Raw genomic sequence first — 22,146 nt, forward strand, 5'->3', positions numbered from 1 at the left:
TAGAAAAGCAGAGAACGCTTACCCTACCGGTGCACTTGGTCCATGCTCCCAGTTTTTAGTGGAGTCCGAGTTGCTCATTTACTTTTGTTACTTTGTATGTATAATTTTAGTTACTTTATGTTCTTTGTTGTGTGTGTCTGTTTTCCATGTCTGGTCTTTGTCCCTGGATTACATTCTTTTGATTACCGCTATAACCTTGGTTCCCTTGATTACTCTTTCTAGAATAAGAAAACAGTTAAATAACAAAGAAAAGAAATGTGTTTTCGTCGGCGGATGAAATGGGTGATGATGTGGTTACTATATGACGAAATAACTAACTCGAGTACTTTGAAATTTAGAATTTATTCAAAGAGTGTAGTAACTAGAGAACGTCTTAAATTAGCTGCTTTATTGTGTATTAACACCGAACACTTGACCTTTCCTACCTAATACTGGATACCAAAAAGTTCACAATGATTTATTTATTATGATAAATTCTAACTACGAAAATCGGCACATGTCATCAAAAGAAACCCAAAACGTATTAACTGTGTTCATACATAAAAGAAAATACCAAATAAGCTATTCTTTTCTGAAGCATATATACTCTAGGGGGTTTGACATTTAAAATCTGTCAATTTAAGCGATTTTTTTGGTGGGTTAAGGGTACATTTTTTTCACTTTACACCAAAAGCCCAAACGCTACCACATCTTTCTGGAACTATCGTAAAACTGAGAATTTGGCTACATGATGATACCTATATGTATTTAGTTTCATCACTCACGCTGTCCCAGGAAGACTCAACCGCTTGAACAATTGAGTCACAAAAATCTTGTTTTTTTACCCAGTGGGGTACAAATATGGGCTTATATTGAAAAAAAAAGAATCCGGGAATGTTCTTTGTCGATAAATTCGCATGGTGGACCCTCTAAGGCCATTGACCAAAAGATTGATTTCATAGCTTTCATGATTCGTATGTTTCTGTTGATAGTTATGTTTTTTCTACCCTGTATACAACACTGTCATATAAACTAATTAAAGAAAATCTGTCATATTTAATAAAATGTCCTTAGATTAATCTGGATCTAAATTCATTTATTTGTCGCAGTTGTAAAAATGTCAGATTTTAATGAGTACAACAGATTCTCCACAGAAAGGCTTTGGACCAGGGGTATCGATATTACGAACCTAAAACATTGTTTTTCCTATTACAATACGTTGATATAAAAACATAATATCACTTGCAGGTTCTTAATTATAAAAAAAAGTTGTTGATCCTCTAGTTTTATATGAAAATGTAGTCTATAAAATACATTCTTTCAAACAAAGTCCGATGGATTTATCAACAGTCCTATATTTTTTCGTAAAGGTAATGATATTCAAATCATTGACTATTTGATTTAGTCATGTTTTCACAAATGGGTATATTCGACCCGTATTTGCAATCCTACATAAAAGCAAAATCATTTAGTAGTATTGCACTACATCAAATCTTGCCTATTCAGTTACATTAAGTTACAACTCCAAATCCAGTCAACTGGAATTTTAGTTGCTAATTAATTCTAATGCTGATAGTGTTAATGATACTGTCACTAAGCTAGCTTTTAGTAACTGCAAGCGTTTTGTAATTAGGTATCTCATTCGGTTTGTATGGTGTATTTTGAGGTATTACAAGGAGAGAACCGCATGTATTATTGAGTGAATATTATTGAGTGTTTGTCTGTTATCTGAGTATTGTCTTTTAAATTCGGACTGGCGCTAGAATTCGTGAGTTTGGGATATTAAATTGTCCAAAATATGCTAAAATGTTAAAAGTATTCATAGTCAAGTTCAAATTTGATTTTTTATATTTACCTGATTATTGAGATGAGACTATTCTCAAAACCAATGTCCGGAATACCGAAGATTTTATAAGCCTAATATGAATTTGGAATTGAGTTTATAAGGCCTAAACATTGTGCTGTAGAATAGATACGTTTTGCAACGACTTTTTCTGTAGCACACAGCGATTGTTTTAAAAATATTAGAAGAAATTAGGTCGAACATGGTCTCTAGTTCAACATTTGTATTTACGTTTTTTTTTAAACAAATCCCAAATATGGACACATATTGACAATACTTGATACTGCCATAACTAATTTTGATAGTATGAATGATAATAATAACTTTGATGCCTTTAATCGTGTACTTGGGTAAATATAATGAAAAAAAGTAGTACCGTGATATCATCATTAAACTAAAATCTTTGACAAGTGGAAAGGATAGAACATTTAGTGAATTTAAGAAACTTAAAATTAGCAGGAAATTATTTTAAAGTAGTCATACTTGTTGATGTACAATTAGGACTCTTTAGAACCGTTAGTTCAAAACTTTGTATCGTATAAAAATTACAAATATGATATCTTCAAACTTAAGGGACAGTTTTTACATTACCAGATATCTTACAAGCAGTGACCAAAAGCCAAACCTTGCGCGGCGAAACCGGCAACACTGCAAGTTGTCAGGCATGCTCAAATATTTGTCTATCAAATACATTGCTCTCTCTCTTTATAGATTCTGTATAATAGTTAATGTTTATCAAGTAAAGACCATCCGTTTATGTGAATATAAGATAAAAAAGGCATGATGCATCTTTAATTTTATCCATTTCTGAGTCCCTTGTTACAACAGAAATAAAGAAACTGGATATAAATTACACAAATGCACAAACGAAAGACTACTAGCAGTTAACTGACATACCAGCTCCAGACCAGTTTAAACCTACATAAAGTTATATCCCCATCGTTTGTAAAATCAATCCCAATTCCTCCCATGAGGGGTTTAGAATCACGGTGCATCATACGTCATACATTAAGGACACAACCACGTCATGCCAAAAACTGCTAATAATGGATATGAAGAGATTGTATTAACATATTACTGTTATACACTATATACATTATTGTAAATGAACATCATATATTAATTACATTCAGTCATTGTAAGAGATATATAGCTAAGTTTGCCAGTGTTTAATTTTTGATTGATAGTGTTATTCATTTTAATTTCATACACATCGGTAATACAAAGGAAAATATGTTTACTAATCATACCTTATTATTTACTCCATGTGCTGATAAATACTGAAAAAAATGTTAGTAATTATTCTATATTCCAAAGTAGTTATTTATGCAATTCCGAATGTCAGCTATCAGATTCAAATTATAACGCATGGGAGATTACATTACTAAAGCATTAGACCAGTAAGAACCAAGTAAAATAGAGTAAATGCAAACCAGTCTCTATACGCATAGAAGATGGACACTCAACAGCGGTGGTCTCAACGGAGTCTATCGTACAATTAGGCCCTTTATATAATTTCACATATTTACCGAAACAAATCAAGTACAAAAAGTTACAATACCATGCCAAAAAGGGAAGATAAAATTCCGACGTCATAAATAAACTTCTACAATGCTTTTAAGGTTAGTAAATCTGAGTTGTTTTTCTTTTTACATAAAAATATTAATTAGACCACATTCGCTGTTTTGAAAAGGAAACGACGGCAAATGAGAGGAGAACATTCGCTAACACCAAGGGATACAATAAAACCATGTTACATCGTAAAAATAACCGGAAACGACCTCTACACGGAACTACCATTGTGTACAATGAATTCAGATCACAACTAGATCATGAAAACTGTTCAAAAGACGTTGTACGGAGAAGGGTTGCACATGCATGTTGTAAAAAAAATATTTGAATTTGGGAATCTACCCTACAAAAGAGAGTGACATGGTGTATGCAGTACAAACACAGAACTGTCGATGCTTTATGGAGAAATTGATTTATAGTGATGAGTACAAGATAATAATTGGAATGGACAATCGCGTTGTTGTGTGGGAAAAGCAAGGTGAAGGATAAACTACTCAATGCTTGAATCCAGGAGCTGATGTCTACCTAAGATTGATGATCTGTAGGTGTATTACTTATAAACCTCAACTTCTAAAAACATATTGTCAACAACTTTGTTTCGCCAGTAATAGTGAGACATTTTACCACTGACACTTCGGTACTGAGGAGGATGGTGAAAAAAATAAAAGAAGGAAACTTCATTACACCATAAGGAATACTCTGCTCAGAGTACGGATCATAATAATATAGAGAATATGTGGCTTTGCACCCCGGAAACAGTCAGAAATCATCACTACCCATGTCATATTGGAGAACGTAATACACCCGTCCTGGAATTTATTAAGTTACTTAACAATTCGATCCCAAAGCCATTAAAACAAGCGATAATGGCCAAGGGTTCCATTACGAAGTATTAGCTATGCTCAATTTTATTTTGTTTATATACAATGGTTATAAATAGCAGGTGGACGGAATCATAATTTGGCAGACATCATAAAAAAATCTCTATTCTTTTGACATGGCACTGTATATATTCGTCACATATTATATATGTATAAGACATGTTCTAATCTTAACATACCTTTAAACCGAAATCCCTTTTACACCAAAACGAGTTGAGCGAACAAGCTGATAAAGTTTTGAATAAAAAATTTGAAAAACGAACATTACAGCTTATAGAGAACAAACTAAAAAATAATGTAGATCTGAACGCACGAAACAAGAAGATAGCGAATGGAATGAATGAATAGCGAATGCACAAGCCTTCGTGATTGAATATTCATTGCTAATCATAAAGGTTTGTCTAATTTATTTACTGTCTTTAAATTTCATTTTTTTCCCAAGTCGACGATTTTTTTTATACGAGCTTGTCTAATAGAAGGAGTAAAACTCAATATTGAGTACATTATGGAATGTACATGATGGGCCCCATTACAGGTATATTTGTTTCAGTTGACGTCGTTGTATTATGAAATCATAATCTTGTTTTAAGAACTTGATTGCAGGAAGTTTTATAACATTTCATTGAAACTTTGATCCTACGATCGAGGATATCATGGCTAAAACTCTTGTAACAATTGACAAAATCATGTTGAAAAATAAACTTGTCTTACCGTCCGTTTTGGTAACAGTATTATGGTCTGCATGAAACAAATGTTAAGGACTTAAATGCATGAGTACGGTACTGTCTTCATAAGTTGACTAATGTCCTGGAAAATAATCGAAAATATTGTGCATGCCATTCGCATTTATAATCAGGAAGTGCCCGTCAGTATTTCGACCATGTGCAGTTTCGATGGTTTATAACCTCCCAAGGCTTTTTTTCAGACATTTGCCGTATATGAAATCTGACGTATTACACTTTCCAATGTATGTGATTTTGGACTGTAGTGCATGAAGGGTATAAACTGTGATTCCATACGAAATGGCGAATGAAATATTTCCACAGAAAAGTGAGAAGTCTTTATTTTATGAGTATTTCTTTGTTGTTTTTAACAGTAGCCAAACATATGATACAAACACCACAGACTCTGTAATATCATCCTTAGAAAGGAAGCGATTTACAATAAACAAGAAATGAAACGTCAACTTTTTGGCTTAGTGTGTTGTTCAAAGTGGTCAAGGTAAAAATAATCTTGATTTTATGTTTACCAGTTGTCTAGATGTAGTCTGGAAGTTTAGACTTTTCTTTAACTACAAAGAATTGTAGGTGTGCGGAGGAGGATGTTTACGGAGTGCTGGAATTTTTAATCGACAACATATTTGTCCAGTGTGGTAGACGTGTTTTTCAACAAACGGTCGGCATTCCAATGGGAACAAATTGTGCTCCTTTACTTGCGGACCTATTTCTTCACTCTTATGAGGCTGACTTTATAGCTGATTTGATCAGAAAGAAAGGATATTGTTTGGCCAGATCCTTGAATCTCAGTTTCCGCTATATAGATGATGTATTATCTTTAAACAATCCTAATTTTGGGGATTTGATACATCGCATCTACCCAAAAGAACTTGAGATAAAGGATACTACAGACACTGTGAAGTCAGCCGCATATCTTGACCTACACTTAGAAGTCGATGGTAAAGGAAAACTATTGACCAAACTTTACGACAAACGTGATGACTTTTCATTCAGAATTGTCAACTTTCCTTTCATCTGTGGCAACATTCCTTCGGCTCCTGCGTATAGAGTGTTCATATCACAACTCATACGTTATGCCAGAGCTTGCCGAAACTACGCAGACGTTTTGTATCGCGCTAGAACTCTAACAAATACGCCTCTGGAACAGGGTTATGTTGTTACAAGATTGAAGTCATCACTACAGAAGTTTTATGGTCGTCATCATGAACTCGTGGATCGTTATGGTGTATCCACCGGCTCCATGAAAACTGATTTATTCAACGGGTCATAGTTTACCTTTCCTCGTTTATCTACCCCGGACTTGACTTTTTATAAGCAACTCGGCGGGTGTTTCTAGAAAAGAAGAGGACGCTTACCCTACCGGTGCACTTGGTCCATGCTCCCAGTTTTTAGTGGAGTCCGAGTTGCTCATTTACTTTTGTTACTTTGTATGTATGATTTTAGTTACTTTATGTTCTTTGTTGTGTGTGTCTGTTTTCCATGTCTGGTCTTTGTCCCTGGATTACATTCTTTTGATTACCGCTATAACCTTGGTTCCCTTGATTACTCTTTAATATATCCATTTATTGCTACATGTAGGTAGCATTTGTTTTGACTTCGTTGTGAGTTCTAAAAATAGAATACATGATTTGCTCTAGATTACGAACGGGCAAATTAAAATTACCGATAAAACAACCTTTCGAAATTGTTCTGTGGAAATAAGAGGCTTTTGTTTTGGCATAAACCATGTATATAATTTACTTTATATTTTGACATGAATTAATCCACTTCTGTCATTTTTTAGACTGCCTGTTCTAGTACACTGTTATCGTCCCAGTAATGGCAAAATTTGGTTATGAATCTTTTCGAATTATTCAGTACGTTGATAGAGGTGTTTTTGTACTTCAAAAGACCTTTAAATAAGGTTTCGTGACTACTGCAGTTATTTAAATAACTTAATGGTTGAATTCAGATCAATGAAGGTAATAAAGAGGGTATACTCTGAATATTAACACTTGATATGTTAGTAGATTATAGGGTTTCAAGTAGATTCCATAATGCTGGAGGAATTGATATCTGATAGCTCTTTTGACATCAATTTTTTGTTTATTTTTATGTGTGTAGAACCAGCTTCAATGAATATAAGTCTGTACAGAATTTGTATAGAACAATCATATGAATGAAACTACTGAAGTTTTTGACTTAAGTCTACAGTTTGGAAACTGTTCAATTTGAAGGTTTCCTTTAGAATTTAACCATCATTTCTATATTTAGAGCATCAATAGTAGGTCTTTTTGAACTAAATTTTGATTTTGCTTCTCTTTTGTCCTAATCAACTGTGCAATTTGTAGTATGTGATAAGTTATGGTTTAGCTTTTCAGAGTCAGCAATACATGTGCATTTATCAATACGTCTTTTCATAGAGACGCTTTACTAAACCTATATGCGTTTATCCATATTCAATCAATCATTGATCTTTTTTAAGGCTTATCTGTTGTATATTATATTTTGAAGTATGTTGTTATAGGGTATATGTTTTCTATATGATTTGTTTGAAGGCTTATGCTATGTACCAGTAATCACTTGAATTCAACTCACTTTATGCTTGAAACCAATAATTTTACATGTCTGAGTTTAGTAAGATTGGTTCAGGCTAGTAGATATTAACTTATTTGAAAGAGGAAATTGTTGGAATCTGACTGAAACTTCCAGAAATATTCTAAGTACTTTGGTTTATCCTAGAAAGTTGTTTTTTTCTTGATTGATTTAGATGGTTTACCCGACAGCATGGCGACCATGTGTAGTTTTGATGTTTAATAACCTCTCAAGTCTTCTATCATACGTATATTCTATATGAAAGTTGATAGATTGCCCTTTCCAATATACATATATGTCATTTTGAACTGCTAGTGCATGAAGGGTATGAAGAAAAATTGTATATGTTCATGTGTCGGTCTGCTTATTATATACATTTAGCAAGTTTTACCATTGTATATTTTGATCAAGGAATTTAAACCAAAGCGAAAACAAGGAATTTATAAAAAGAAAAGAACTAACAATCAGTGTAGCTTCCGGTTCTAGAATTACGTATGAGCTGTGATATCAAATTCCACATGAAATGGCGAATGAAATATTTCCGTAGACAAATGAGATGTTTTTATTTTTTAGTATTTCTTTGTCGTTTTTAAAAGTAACTTAAGATATGATACAATCATCTCAGATTCTGTAATGTCATCTTTGGGACGGAAGTGATCAAGATAAAATAAATAACAGTTTATTCGACAATAATAAAGATATAAGAAAAAAATCCCGACCGCACAAATAAAATCAACAGCAGATCACGAAACTCTCCAAATTAGTAATGTAAGAGGCTGTCCATGTAAAAATCAGACAAATCCAATGTTGGTTGGCACAGGCTAAATTTCATTCCACAGAATGTTATATTCTTATGTTATGGATATAAATCATATGCATGTCAAATAGTATAAAGTGTGTTTTAAATGGATGGTTCTAAAAATGATTTAAAGAACCCTAACAATGCAACCACATTTTGCTAAAAATAACTAAAAATGAAGAGTTAATTCCCTTTATTCAACTAATTTCAATGTTTTCTATGTAACTTGTTTCTTTGAAATCGTTGCTGTTAATCAAAAACCTAAATTCAACTTTGCGAAAAGTTGCATGTGTGATTCAAGGATGATATGTATTGTCTTGAAAAAAAAATTGTCATGTGCCACCCACTGACTGCTTTAATGATTAAGGCACAACCTACAGCTAAGCATCGAACCTACAACAAATAACGGTTTACAATAGAATAAGCAACATGGAATGTACGTTGTTTCTTATTAATATTTGGAACACAATTGGACATATACAATTGTTGCAAAATTTATTGAACATTTGCTCGTTTATTTTGTGTTATTGCAATTATCTAGCCGTCAGAGAAATTGATAAAATTACAAAATTATAGAAAATATCAAGTATTTACCCTGTAGCTACGACACATGTACATCAAATATGCAACACGTTTTGGAGATTAAATAAGTTATAGGATAGGAATAAATTAAGTTTACAACCTATCTTGAAATTACTCAAACTAGATTTAGAAAATCAAGTTCTTTCCAAGAAGAACACAGAAACACAAGCTAAAAAGATATAGTCAAAACAACGAACTACTGGTTTCTTAATGTATTAATTTTAAAAGAAATAGAAGCGCTCTGTTCATCGGCAATTATCTACATATGGAATTTGGGTAGTAAAACCTGATATGTACGTGCATGCTATTTGAATATTTGAATTAAGAGGTGAAATTTATTGTTCTGCTTAATAATTTTACATGTTATATTTATATCATATTATTTATAGGTGAAGAAAATTATGTGAACTTCTATCCATCTGAAACAATTTTGCTTTTCAGTGTATTTTATGTATTTGTTATTAAGTTATCGTATTAAGATCAACATTCAAAGTTTGGGATTTCTGTATATTATTAATTTTATTTTGCCTACTTTTGTTGCTTAGGATAACCTCTGTTGATTCAGAATAATCAAGGGAACCAAGGTTATAGCGGTAATCAAAAGAATGTAATCCAGGGACAAAGACCAGACATAGAAAACTGACATACACAACGAAGAACATAAAGTAACTAAAATCATACATACAAAGTAACAAAAGCAAATGAGCAACTCGGAATCCACTAAAAACTGGAAGCATGGACCAGTTGCACCGGTTGGGTAAGCGTCCTCTTCTTTTCTAGAAACACCCGCCGAGTTGCTCATAAAAAGTCAAGTCCGGGGTAGACAAACGAGGAAAAACAGACGTACACTACAAAGAACATAAAGTAACTAACATCATACATACAAAGTAACTAAAGCAAATGAGCAACTCGGACTCCACTAAAACCTGGGATTATGGACCAGGTGCACCGGTACAATCAAATTTCATTTTTACTAAATATATAAAACCTATAGTATCATTTTAACATGACAAGATACTAAATACCAAATATGGTCATAATGTATTATGAAATGCACAATTAGCACAATTCATTAGATTGTGCCTTATTTGTGAATCGTATTCTTCTCAGGAAAAAAACCCAAAATAATTAAAAAAATATCTGATGTTGAAAGCCACAGAAAGCAATGTTCATAGAAACACTCACAAAGAAACTAAAATTTACTTCCGTTTTGGAGCAATCATATTGTCTAGACATCAAACTCGAACATCTGATTCAGAGACATCAATAACATTTGTTTCTAGTATCTTTCGGTCTCACAATGGATGAAGGCCATTGGTATTATGACTTTTGTTGTTAAATGAATGCTTTCATCATTTGAGATGTTGTATCTTAGAATGATACTTCATATTACCGGAAGACATTTCATATTTTCATACATCCTCGTTGCCGTGACACAGGCTATTTACCCAACGTATTTATTTGTTAATTATTCTTATACAATGTGGAAAGAGTTACACCGTGCTTTAGTTACTCTTTATTAAAGTTAAAGAATGTTTATAACAAAACTTGCTTTGAGAAATAGTAGTTTTATCAAAACACACGAATTTTTTTAATATAACTGAACGAATTTTGATTTGAAAAAAAAATGTGTTTTGTTTTGTATGTTATCAATAACAGCTTCTGATAAAGTAAAACCTTTCTAATCCGAACCCTGAATAACCCTTAGATAGTATACCCTTTTCATCAATCTTAATGTATTTTGTGCCTGGATAAACACGTTCTTTTCCAAACTAAACATATTTTCAAGTTCCTTTACATCAATTTAAATGTACTTTGAAATTTATAAAACCAACACCAGTTTTAACCAAACACATTTTAAAGTCCGGAAGTTGTTCTGTTAAGACCGGTTTCCCTATACTAGTTTAAGAATGTAGACCTAGGGTAAGGGACATAAAACTTGAAATCAGTGATTTGTTTGTATCATATTCAATTTCACCAAAGTCTTTCAAGCTTTCATTTGAAACAGAATGAAATCAATCCTAGCAACGTTGGTGCTTACATGAGATCGATATAGAATGCTGAATACAAACATTCCAATATTTTGTAAGAGTTGTGTCACCTACCTCAGGCCTTCCTCCTTAAAGTTTATTTACACAAAGGTATTTTGTTTTTAATGTATGATAACTCGGGAATAAGTGACGTTTAATTATACCAATGATACGTTATTTTGTACAAGTCCATAAACAATTCAGATACAGACTATAGTCTATAGGAATGATTCAAAGATTAGGAAAAAAACCACCAAATAAGCAACACTTTCTATGTCTACATATGCTCTTATATGTTATACATAACGATATCTTTACCATATTTAGATCTGTAATTTGGAAAAAAAAACATACATTCATCTCCCAATAAAATCAATCAATTCAAAGCAAAACGATATCGATTGTCATGTGACAAATCATATGACGTCTAAATAAGTAGCTGTCTTTGTAAGAATCATGAAAAATCTGAAAAATGTGATGCACCCGAAAAAGGCTACATATTTTTATTTTTGTAATTAACTTATTTTATGGGTCTATATTTAGAAATATGTAGTTATTCATTCAAATCTGCATGCTCCTGAAAATCCAATAGATTCTATTGTATATGAGTGTCATTTACAGAGTTATCTTGAAATCTACAATATATTCTACATATTTTTTATCTCCTAAGAAAATGGGTTGTTTAAAAAAAAAACTGAATGTTAATTTCTGTTTACTATGGCAATTGAAATAAAATATAAAAAAAAAAGATAAAACAGGTTATGTAGTTTATAATTGTTTCTTAATTTGAAATAAAAAGTGAATTTGATCGATTTTGACATGCACGGATCATGCTATCGGATTTGATAAGGAGTGCTTGGAAAGAATAAGAAAGCGTTTACGTAATATGTAGTTGGGTTAGTTTTTCAGTCTTTTAAACGTTTCTTTTCCGTTCAATCAATAATCTCTCTACATATTTAAAAAAAAATGTATTATTGTAAGAAACATTTTTGATTTAATCCCAAATGATCTCGGACCAAATACACCAAAAGTCGAACGGAGTGCTCCAAGATTGGTGGGGTATTTGCGCTCAAACTTTAAAAGATTCCGATATGATAGAGATAGAAAAGGTTTTCCCTATATCACTATAAAGCGTAAAGAACAAAAAAATAATTAGCATTGAACACATGGCTTCACAAAACACCAAAGAATTATTTTCTTAAAAGCACATTTGGTAGCCTTTTTATAAACAAATAACGAACAAAAAATGTTTGATCACAAGTGTTTTTTGCACTACTGTCAAGATACGGCGCAGTCACCCTTTGGCCGTGATGATTTTTTCATTTTAGGTTTACTGCCTCTTCTCATCAAACTACGGCTCCGCGAGAATTTTGATTTGTCATTGGCTTGTAGATCTTCTGCGCTACGAGTTTCCGGTTCCGGACACTCAAGAGATCGATGACTTAATCTTCGTAGGAGAAACCGGTCGGCGTGTTTCGGTCTTGGATTTTTCACCTGTTCGTGTAATAATCGAAATATATCTTGGACACCGATGCCATCCTTGGCAGACACTTCTATAAAACCACTTCCTAAATCTTCATTGTAAGTCCAATTCAAAGCATCGAATTTTTCAATTTTTCTATTATTCTCCTCATCCAAGTGGTTACCAACGACTACACAGGGAATTTCGTGGTATTTATCACGAACTTCTTTAATTTGTTCCCACAATTGCTTCACTTCTTCAAACGTTTGTTCATTCGTTATCGAGTATACAAGAACAAATGCATGGGCATTTACAATGGATAGACGCCGCATTGCTGGGAAAGCAATGTTACCGGCAGTGTCTAGAAAATCTACTTTGAAGTTAGTTCCATTTATATCATACTCTCTCGCAAAGAGATCCTCTATCGTCTCCTTATATCTTTCAGTGAAAGTGTCAAACAAAAATCGTTGAATAATTGCACTTTTCCCTACTCCACCGGCGCCAAGAAATACGACTCGATTGCGCTGGTCTACATCAGCCATTATAGATGCAAAATATGTTATAACATTGTTACGAAATATTTTGTTTGAATAAAGGGACACATTTTTTGTCTTTGTGCTTTCACTTGTTATGGGCTGATTTCTTCTTTGATATTATTTTTTATTGAACCAAACTTTGACGAAAACAAAAACTTGCACAAAATTTCCTACTTCAAAGAACAAGATACAAAGTGCTGGCTTTAAATTCTTGGTCAATAATTTTTACCGTTTAAGACCATCTTTATCAATGAAGCACGCCTGCAAATTAAACAAAAGATTAATTATGATAATATCGTCTAACTGCAATAATTCAGCAAGGCCTTATCAGTAGAATCACATAATCAGAATAGCAATTAATGCCATATCATATGATGTGCGTCAAACTTTTGACTATCACATAACTCTCATTTAGTCATATCCTGAGCGTGTTTATACACATAGCTGAAATTTATAGTTTTTCTCAAATTTCCCCCTTTAAATAGTTCCCATTTCCCGCTTTTACACGTAAATATACTATGTTAAATATACATTAAGCTTATTTATCACCACTAAATTTAATTAGTGTTGCGAATAATTAAACAGGAAACGAGAATTTAGCGGGCAATCTATTTTAATTTTTTTCCTAGTCATCATCAAGTGAAAAAGAAGTTCAGGCTGTGATTGTGTCTTGGTAACTTTTAGCATAGTTATGGCATGAAAAAACAAACACATGTTTAGGTAAAAATGGCTACACTCTCTGAATTTTTAAAACGAGACTATGAACACCTTGGAGAAGCTTGATATTTAGATAAAGTATGAAGTCCTACTGTAAATTGGATTTTTTTCGCCGTCTCAGCGATTACTCAACTTTCGCGCATTTTTAAAATCCTGAACATGTTTTTTTTTTATATCAGATGTTCATTCATACATTTCCTTCTACTTGCATTAGTATCTGGACTTTGCTGTCGTAGTATTTGTTTTATCGCAATTTCTTGTCCTATTTATTTTCACATTTGTGTGTGTGCGCGTGGGCGTGTACGAGTTCACATCTTCGTACGTAAGTTTAACTTGTTTTGTTCACATTTTATGACATTTTATATGGGTCAAAAAGAGTTTGGTGTTTGTTATGAACTGTACACTATATGTGCCCAAAGTTCAACATGCGTCTGACGTACGTTCGAAATCCACACAAAACGATGCAGATAAACCTCTTAGAAAAGGCAAAAGTAAATGATTGTACCAACACATTGGATCATGCAATTCTCCGTGTTGAAGCTTAAGTTAAGATAATGCCCTTATCTGTTCTATTACTTGAAAGTATATTTGATGGTTGTCTCATTAACACTTTGTCCACATCTATGTAAATATAAAAACGCAACAAATTTTAGTACAAATTAGGCAACGCAAATAACTACATTACAAGAAGCGCAATTGATGATTTCATATGTCAACACACTTGATATGATCATAAAAATAAACATGATTGATGTGATTACAAAAATGAACATGACTGACTGATTCAATACATTGAATAAAATATATTTGCCGTTTCAATAATGCCCAATAATTATAATGAACTGTAGATGTATGCGAAACGCTGTTCATGTAGGTTGTTGCCTAACGGAATGCAGTGAAATATGGTTTTAACGATAATTTTATCATGACTTGAACATTATGATTCGATATGAAATGAAGGTTATTGTCTTCAAGGCAGAAAACGTTATTTTTAAGACTATATACAAATACCGACTTCAAAGAACCAAAAGTACGACTTTACAAATGTTTTTTAATAAGGATCATACAGACGTTTAGTAATGTTTGTATTTTGTGATTTTTGTTTAATTTGTGTTAATTTTTATTACTCTGTGCATAATAATTGGACATTTTCCGCAGGTGGCAATGTAACTTAAGATATATTAGGATATAAGCGACTATTGTACTATACATTCAGAAATCATGGCGTGCATTAATTTTTAGCGACTTTGTCCGTTTAGGAAATAACGCAATTTCAGTTATGTTAAAACTTTTCACATTATAATTTATTTTTTATTATTACATTATAAATTAATTCGTATTTGTTGGCAATAATAAAAACATCGAAATTATTTCTGAATTTAAACATGTCAGACTGTAATACTTATCACAGCTTAAGTCTCTTAAATGCACTTGAAAGCAAATACTGAAGATGATTTTGCAAACCGAATACATTTTGTCTGCGTCTTGCATAAGTAATGTTTTATTGTTTATTCTAAGTTTTTGTTGTGAATTGTGTCTTGCATATCATATGAAGACTACCTAAAGCAGAACCTTGTGAGAAAGGTATATAAAATCTGTCTCAACCAAATCCTGAATAATCCTAAAAAATGTCTAAATCAGGTATTTTGTAAGTCCCTGTTCCCCGATAATGATGTATTTAAAACCTTAGTAAACCAAACTGTCCTAGGGTAAGGGAAGCAACTCTTACAAATCATTGGAACGCTTGCATTCATCATTTACATCAGTCCCTTGTAAGCACCAAAGTAACTTGGACTGATTTCATTTTGTTTCAAATGAAAGCTTGATAGGTTTTCGTTAAATTGAATATGATACAAACATATCACTGATTGCAAAAGTTATGTCCCTTACCCTAGGTCTACTTCCTTAAACAGGTTAAAGTTCAATCATGATTTGGTTAATACAGGTTTCACTGTATATTGGAATCCCATGTAATCTTTTTCACTTTTCTTTTAGTATCCATTGTTTCCTTGTTCATTTGTACATTTTCTGTTTGATCTGACTTTGATTTATTTAATGTCAATATTGAATTTTTCCACAGCATCAGTCTTATTTCTATATCTGAACTCAGTATCCCATTAACTCGGACTGAAATCTGATAATCTAAAATCAATGTAAGTTTGATATGAAGATGGGATACGAGTTTGTTTGCATTCTTCTACTCATTATAAACCATAGATATATAAGTGACTAAATACGTATGTATTCTTTCTCCCAGTCCATTTTGTTTCAAAACAAGATTGTTTTTAAATTTATATTTGATGTCTGTATGTTAAGAACATTTTTGTTTGTTTCTTATTTATGAACTAAGCAAATAAAACAATTCTGATATCAAAGCCAGCAACGGCCGTTATGCAATATACAAATCAAGCATTTACACATGTACTGGTCTACAAAAAAGAAACGATACAAAAAATTTATATTATATTATATATACTTTATATTATTCAATTCACAGCTTCTTTAAAAGTTGGCGTCTGTAAACAAGTCCAAAAACATCTGTAAATCATTTTTTTAACATATGTTCCAAAACGATTTGATATAAATTGGTATGTTACTTCTTCGTCCGGAAACCGCGTTTGCGTGAATTCATAAAGCGGTTGAATTGTTAAGCGTCAATATTTGGGTTACAGGTAAACAATTTGCCATCTTGGAACATAAACGCAGATTTGGATGTCATAGTTATTCCAAAATGGATCAGAAATAGTTTCAGGTGGTTTGACGTACGTTTACGTTGCAAATTATTTTAATGTGGAACGATAAACAGTAAACGATAAACAATATTAAGACTGGTGACATGTCTACCGCAATCTGGCTCACCAAATGATGAAGCCCTAACACTTCGTAACATCACGACCACAAGGTACTTTTTTATGCTTGCACAACCGTACATTGATAGCTGAAAATACCGCTCTAGGAACACCTGATCGTCATATTAACAGAATTTCAGATCCGCTGAAAAATTAGATAATTTTGCTACTCTATTCCGTAAAATAAAATTCTGGAAATCATTGATTCATCCAGTTTTGGTCCAGAAACTGTCTTAGATGTAATTTCCTTCTTTCGTTGTCAATTGGAACGCTTTAAATAGATAGTTTATCTATTTGGCATAGTTTTATAAAAAGGCAAAATGATTCTATTTGTTTAAATGTTGTATCGTGACTTTTGTCGACCAGTACACAGTAGTTAACTGTAGTTCTTTTACAAAAGAAGGGGCTTAATAAATTTAATGATGCAATGCAAAGAACTCTTAAAAAAAATTAATAAGTATAGTTTTATTTTTATTTTTTGGGGGGAAGGGATGTTTTCGCAGCCATATTGAAAATTTCAATACATTAGAACATAGCCAAAAAGTACAGACAGAATAAATAATTAAAGGTGATCTAGGCGCTTCGAAAGGGTAAGCAGTTCCCGCTTTCACTAACTGTACTGTTCGTTTAATGTCAAGTCAGATACATCTTAAAACATCTTTGAAATTTGGAAATATTCGAAAAAAAGACGCCATAATGAGGTACATGTAGACTTGGGTCAGAGAAAGTTACTCTTGCAATAAATGATATGATTGCATGTTATCGATTTCATCAAAACCTTTCAAGCATTCAAGTAAAACAGAATGCAGTTTATCTAAGATACTTAGATGCTTACAAGAAATTTATATATAATGAGTACCAACGAATTAATAAACGTACTAGCAGTAAGTAAGAGTTATGCCTGTTCAACATAGGTCTACCTCCTTAAATTGTTGAATCAGGTCATGGTGACGACTGTAAAGCTTTTGACATGTCGACTTAGGATAAGGGACATAACTCTTGAAATCAGTGATATATTTGTTTCATATTTAATTTCAGCTTTCGTTTGTAACAGACTGAAATCAGTTCAATTTACTTTGATGCTTACATGAGATAGACGTAGAATACTGCATACAAACGTTCCAATAATTTGTAAGAGTTGTATCCCTTACTCTAGGTCTACCTCCTTAAACTATGGGCAACGCATCCTTGTCCTATCAGAGCCTGTGTCAGAAGCAATGTTAAATGAAGCATAGAGTGTCTAGTACCATATATTCCCTCGATCTTATACTTGTCAAAAAAGTATTGAATCCATCTTACATATATATGATTTTTATGATAGTTGTAGTTAGCTGTGCATCAAAACTTTACGAAACTGTTTTTTATTTTTATAATAATCCCACGATTTAATGTAAACACTAAATTATTTTCCCATTTTTACCCAGTGTTATCAGTCTATATAAAAAAATCAGTATACTCATATAGTATCACAAATTCAGACGTTAATGCCAAAATGAATTGAATTTCTATTCACATATTTAGACCGAAATCGTGGTTAAATGCTTTCGTGGTATGAACAAGCAAGTTAGTAAATAAAGGCAATGTCTTGATATTGAATTACTACAACCTCGTCACAGTAATAATTGCTGACAATAATATAAGAATGTATAGAATTGACACCGAGTTTCTTGATTAACTGCACACAAACAATTACTGAATTTAAAATATGTACTCAAATGAAGGCTGCCTATGTCAATGTAATACGGATTGTGTGTTTTGCCATCACTATAATCTACATTACATTCATATTTTGTTCATCCGTTGTTAAATGTGTCAAATGTTATTGTAATGATTACAAGGTTAATTGGCACGTTACCATTTACATGCACTTTACAATTTACAATGGCTTTAACTTTACGAACAAGGTACCTGCGTATAATACGTGCAACACCTCCTTAAATGCTGTACTGAGACACGTGGAGGCGGTCTGACATAAAGAAGAATAAATTAGTTACCTTACGATATATGCTGTATATGTACTAGTGTTTTTTGTGTGTTAGGATTGTTGTCTTTTGAAAAACATGTATATGCAAGTATATTTTCTAAACAATCATACGGAATTTTCATCAAAATCAGACAGAAGGTGATTCATGCATGTCAAAAACCTATCGAAACCACTTGTTCAGAAACAGTTACTGATCACATAAGCAGTCCCAGTTTTTCATTTGGTTGCTGCTCTTTTGACGAAAAATTATATAGATTGTGTATGAAATTTATACTTTGCAAGAGTTATAATTCTCATCTTCATATATATCCAGTTTTCTTATATCATTATCGACTGATAAACTCTAAAAATGGTAAATTGAAGAAAAGTGAAGTTTAGTTTCGGAAGTAAATTAACTAATTTATCTAAAACTGATTTTACATTGCATTGATAATTGATGATGAGAGACAGTATCGCCTGTTTTTTGACAGATGTTAAACCTAGTTAGAACGTCTAACGTATATTGCTAATTATCAGGAATTAGGGAAGCAGCCACAAAAACAAGCCCTTTCCAACTGATTTTATATTAAGTATGCTTGAATTATTGTACATTAAAATGTTTCACTGGTCCTATCATTCAAAAAAAATTAAGGTATTGATTTTTTCTTCCAAAAAACGATTATTTACTTGGATTTCTCGATAAAAGAATTCTCGATTTCATCAGGCAAACAGTTCCTCTATAGATTGAACATAAAAGATGGTGTTACTTTCGTGAAAATGTAAAATCGCAACGCGCAAAGCTTTTTAATATTATAGTTGTAAATGTTTATTCAATATTCCAGTTATGAATATTTATCTAATTATCTTGTTAAGATTGTTTATCTTATTTAATAGTTATCAATGTTTATCCAATTATAGATTAATACATGTTTCCATTATCATTACAGTAAGTATTGTAATCCAATCTGAAAATGATAAACTGTATTCATTTTTATAGCAATAAATGGTTTTTTTTCTAATATTCTAATGAAAAATGTTTATCTGATATTCTACTAATAAATGTTTATTTTATCACCTAGTTTTTTCATCTTATTTAATAGTAACCATGTGGACCATTTTTTTTTCGCATAATTTTGTTTTCCCTCTTAATGGTAAACAATATCTATCTATTTTCATTATTATATAAAAAAAAACAATGTGTTTCATGTTGAAAGTGATAATAACTATGATTTTAGTATATTTGAGAAGTCGTAAACACTACAAATCTCAAAGAAGTTTTTTTTCTGTTTAACGCTAAACATTGTTTATCCAAATTTTCACTTGTTCGTAAAGTAAACAATATTTAGCCAGTCGTCGAGCGACCTGGATTATTCATTCTCATAGTTACGGGAATTATTTGTCCGAATTACAATTCAACAACAAATATAGGAAACAGACTTATCAACATTTGAGCAAAAGCAAATTCAATTCACAAGTAAAACGTATATTTTTCTTTTCATATACAATTTAGTTTTTTTGTTTGTTTAGTAAAAAAAATACGATTAGAAAATAAACAACATTTTTTTTTAAATTAACGGTTTAAAAGGAACATATCAGAAGTTGGAAGAATCTTTACGAAGAAAATTTACTAATGGCATACTGAAAACTTACCTGCAATCAATACATGCTGCTAATTCAAGTTTTGTCGAAACACAAGCTTTAAAGCTTCTTCACTCCGAGAAGGCTGTAGATAATCTAATCATGATTTGATATCATTTCTAACGCCTTTCTTGTTTACTCCAAGTTCATCTGAACAAAACATAAATATAGCCAATAATCAATTGGATGTCTAGTGGCATATAATTAAGAATATAGTAAAAGTCAGAAAAGCGAATAACGCCAAGGCTGTCGATCTCGTGGTGTTAATGTTTATAAGGATGTAATGGCTTTCCATTGAATTATGATCAATCCGAAGATCATTTGACTTACTGAGTTATATTCATACATCCTGATTGACTTTGATGAAATAATTGGACAGGGAATAATTATATAGCATCAGTTTGTAGTGGCAGACTGTTTCTTAAGCCCAGGAAAATTGAATGGTCAACTTTGACAATTTATCGTTTCCAAATTGATTGTTAGTTTATGTAGGAATCTTGCAGGAAAAAACCAAACACTTAATAAAACAAAGACAAATAACTTGGTAATTATGTGAATTGAATTAAATAGAAAAAAAAAAAACGAAAAAAAAAAAAAAAAAAAAAAACAAAAAAAAAAAAAAAAAAAAAAAAAAAAAAAAACACCATTCAACCTTATATCCTAAAAATGTCATCCTATACTTAAATTTGAATAAAATGGATTTCTACAATTCACAGTAACATATTTATTAAGTTGACAAAATGTTAAAAAATCTGTGATACTGAATTAAAATCAGACAATGCATTGTAGTTTATACAATCATTCGTATTTTTGAACATATAATTCCTATTTCTGGGTCAATCACAGTTTTAATGGTGCAGTTTTGACAGTGAGTCATCGTAAGAATTATTTTGTTTAACTGCCAATACTTGCAATTGATATACTATACACGCGCCGTATTTTTGGATTTGCATTATGGGATTAAACACAGTTTATTTGTTCAACAACTCTACCAGGAAATTCTGCAAATTTTGCTATTTGTTGACTGACGATGAAAGGAGCTTAGCCATCTTTCATTTTTAATGTCCGATATTTGCATTGAAATGCACTTTCAAGTAAAAACAAAGTAAACGATTATGGAACAAATAGGTTCCTATGTGTACTGGTTTTAGTTGAATTTTTATTGTTAAAATGAGGGAAAAATACCTACTTCGTGTCTGCCCTCGATAAATATTTCATATTTACTATATTTGGCGGATATTTCTTTGTTACAATGTAGAAAAGGTCCCTTACTCCAAACTAACCCTCGATACATAATTTGTTAAAAATTTTTAGTACAAAAATTACTGCAAGAATGTGGAACAAATCCCCACTTCGAGCGTGCGATCGATACATATTTTATGTTTCTTTATTAGTGAAAAATGTATTGTTAAGATGCCCTGATACATATTTCAGTTTACTATTTTTTGTTAAGTTTTATTGTTAAAATGTGGGAAAGGTCCATACCGCGAGCCTAGTTTCGATACATATTTTAAGTTTCTCGTTGATTTGAAATTTATTATTAGAATGTAAAAAATTTCCTACTTTCTCCTGCCTTCGACACATATTATATGTGAACTATTTTTTTTTCGAAATTAAAATATTTGAAATTTTACTATGGAAAGGTCCCGACCTCTATATATATATCGCTGTTGTAAAAAAGGAAAAAGATAATTACTTCGAGTCTCACCTCGATGCGTGTTTAATGCTTACGGTTTTAGCTGAAATTTTATTCTTATTTTTGTTTCCAATACCCTTTTTCTTTCATTTGTTAAAAGGACAGTGCGAATTTTTACGAGATATGCACATCATAAAAATAAATTTTATATATTTAAAATCTCTAACATTTAAACTGTTAATGTTGAGTAAATTAATACATTTTCATATCACTGAATACTAAACAAAGTATTTGCTCTATTATCTTCATTCAAAATCCTTATCCCCCATACACTATCCCAATCCCTCA

The 22,146-nt window shown here is 31.8% G+C and overlaps 1 protein-coding gene across 1 annotated transcript; it reads right to left on the bottom strand.

Moving 5' to 3' along the window:
* Positions 1–12,047: 12,047 nt before the first annotated feature.
* LOC148619993 (ras-related protein Rap-2a-like) lies at positions 12,048–20,335 on the bottom strand. The gene is made up of 2 exons (XM_088576974.1): positions 20,175–20,335; positions 12,048–13,256 (listed from the first exon to the last, which is right to left on the bottom strand). The coding sequence occupies exon 2, from the start codon at positions 12,999–13,001 to the stop codon at positions 12,276–12,278; it is 726 nt and encodes a 241-aa protein (XP_088433100.1). The 5' UTR covers positions 13,002–13,256; positions 20,175–20,335; the 3' UTR covers positions 12,048–12,275.
* Between the last annotated feature and the right edge of the window lie 1,811 nt (positions 20,336–22,146).

The sequence above is a fragment of the Perna viridis genome, chromosome 4 (assembly GCF_037379345.1).
Source record: "Perna viridis isolate PV_CMFRI_1.1 ecotype Kerala chromosome 4, ASM3737934v1, whole genome shotgun sequence".
NCBI lineage: Eukaryota > Metazoa > Mollusca > Bivalvia > Mytilida > Mytilidae > Perna > Perna viridis.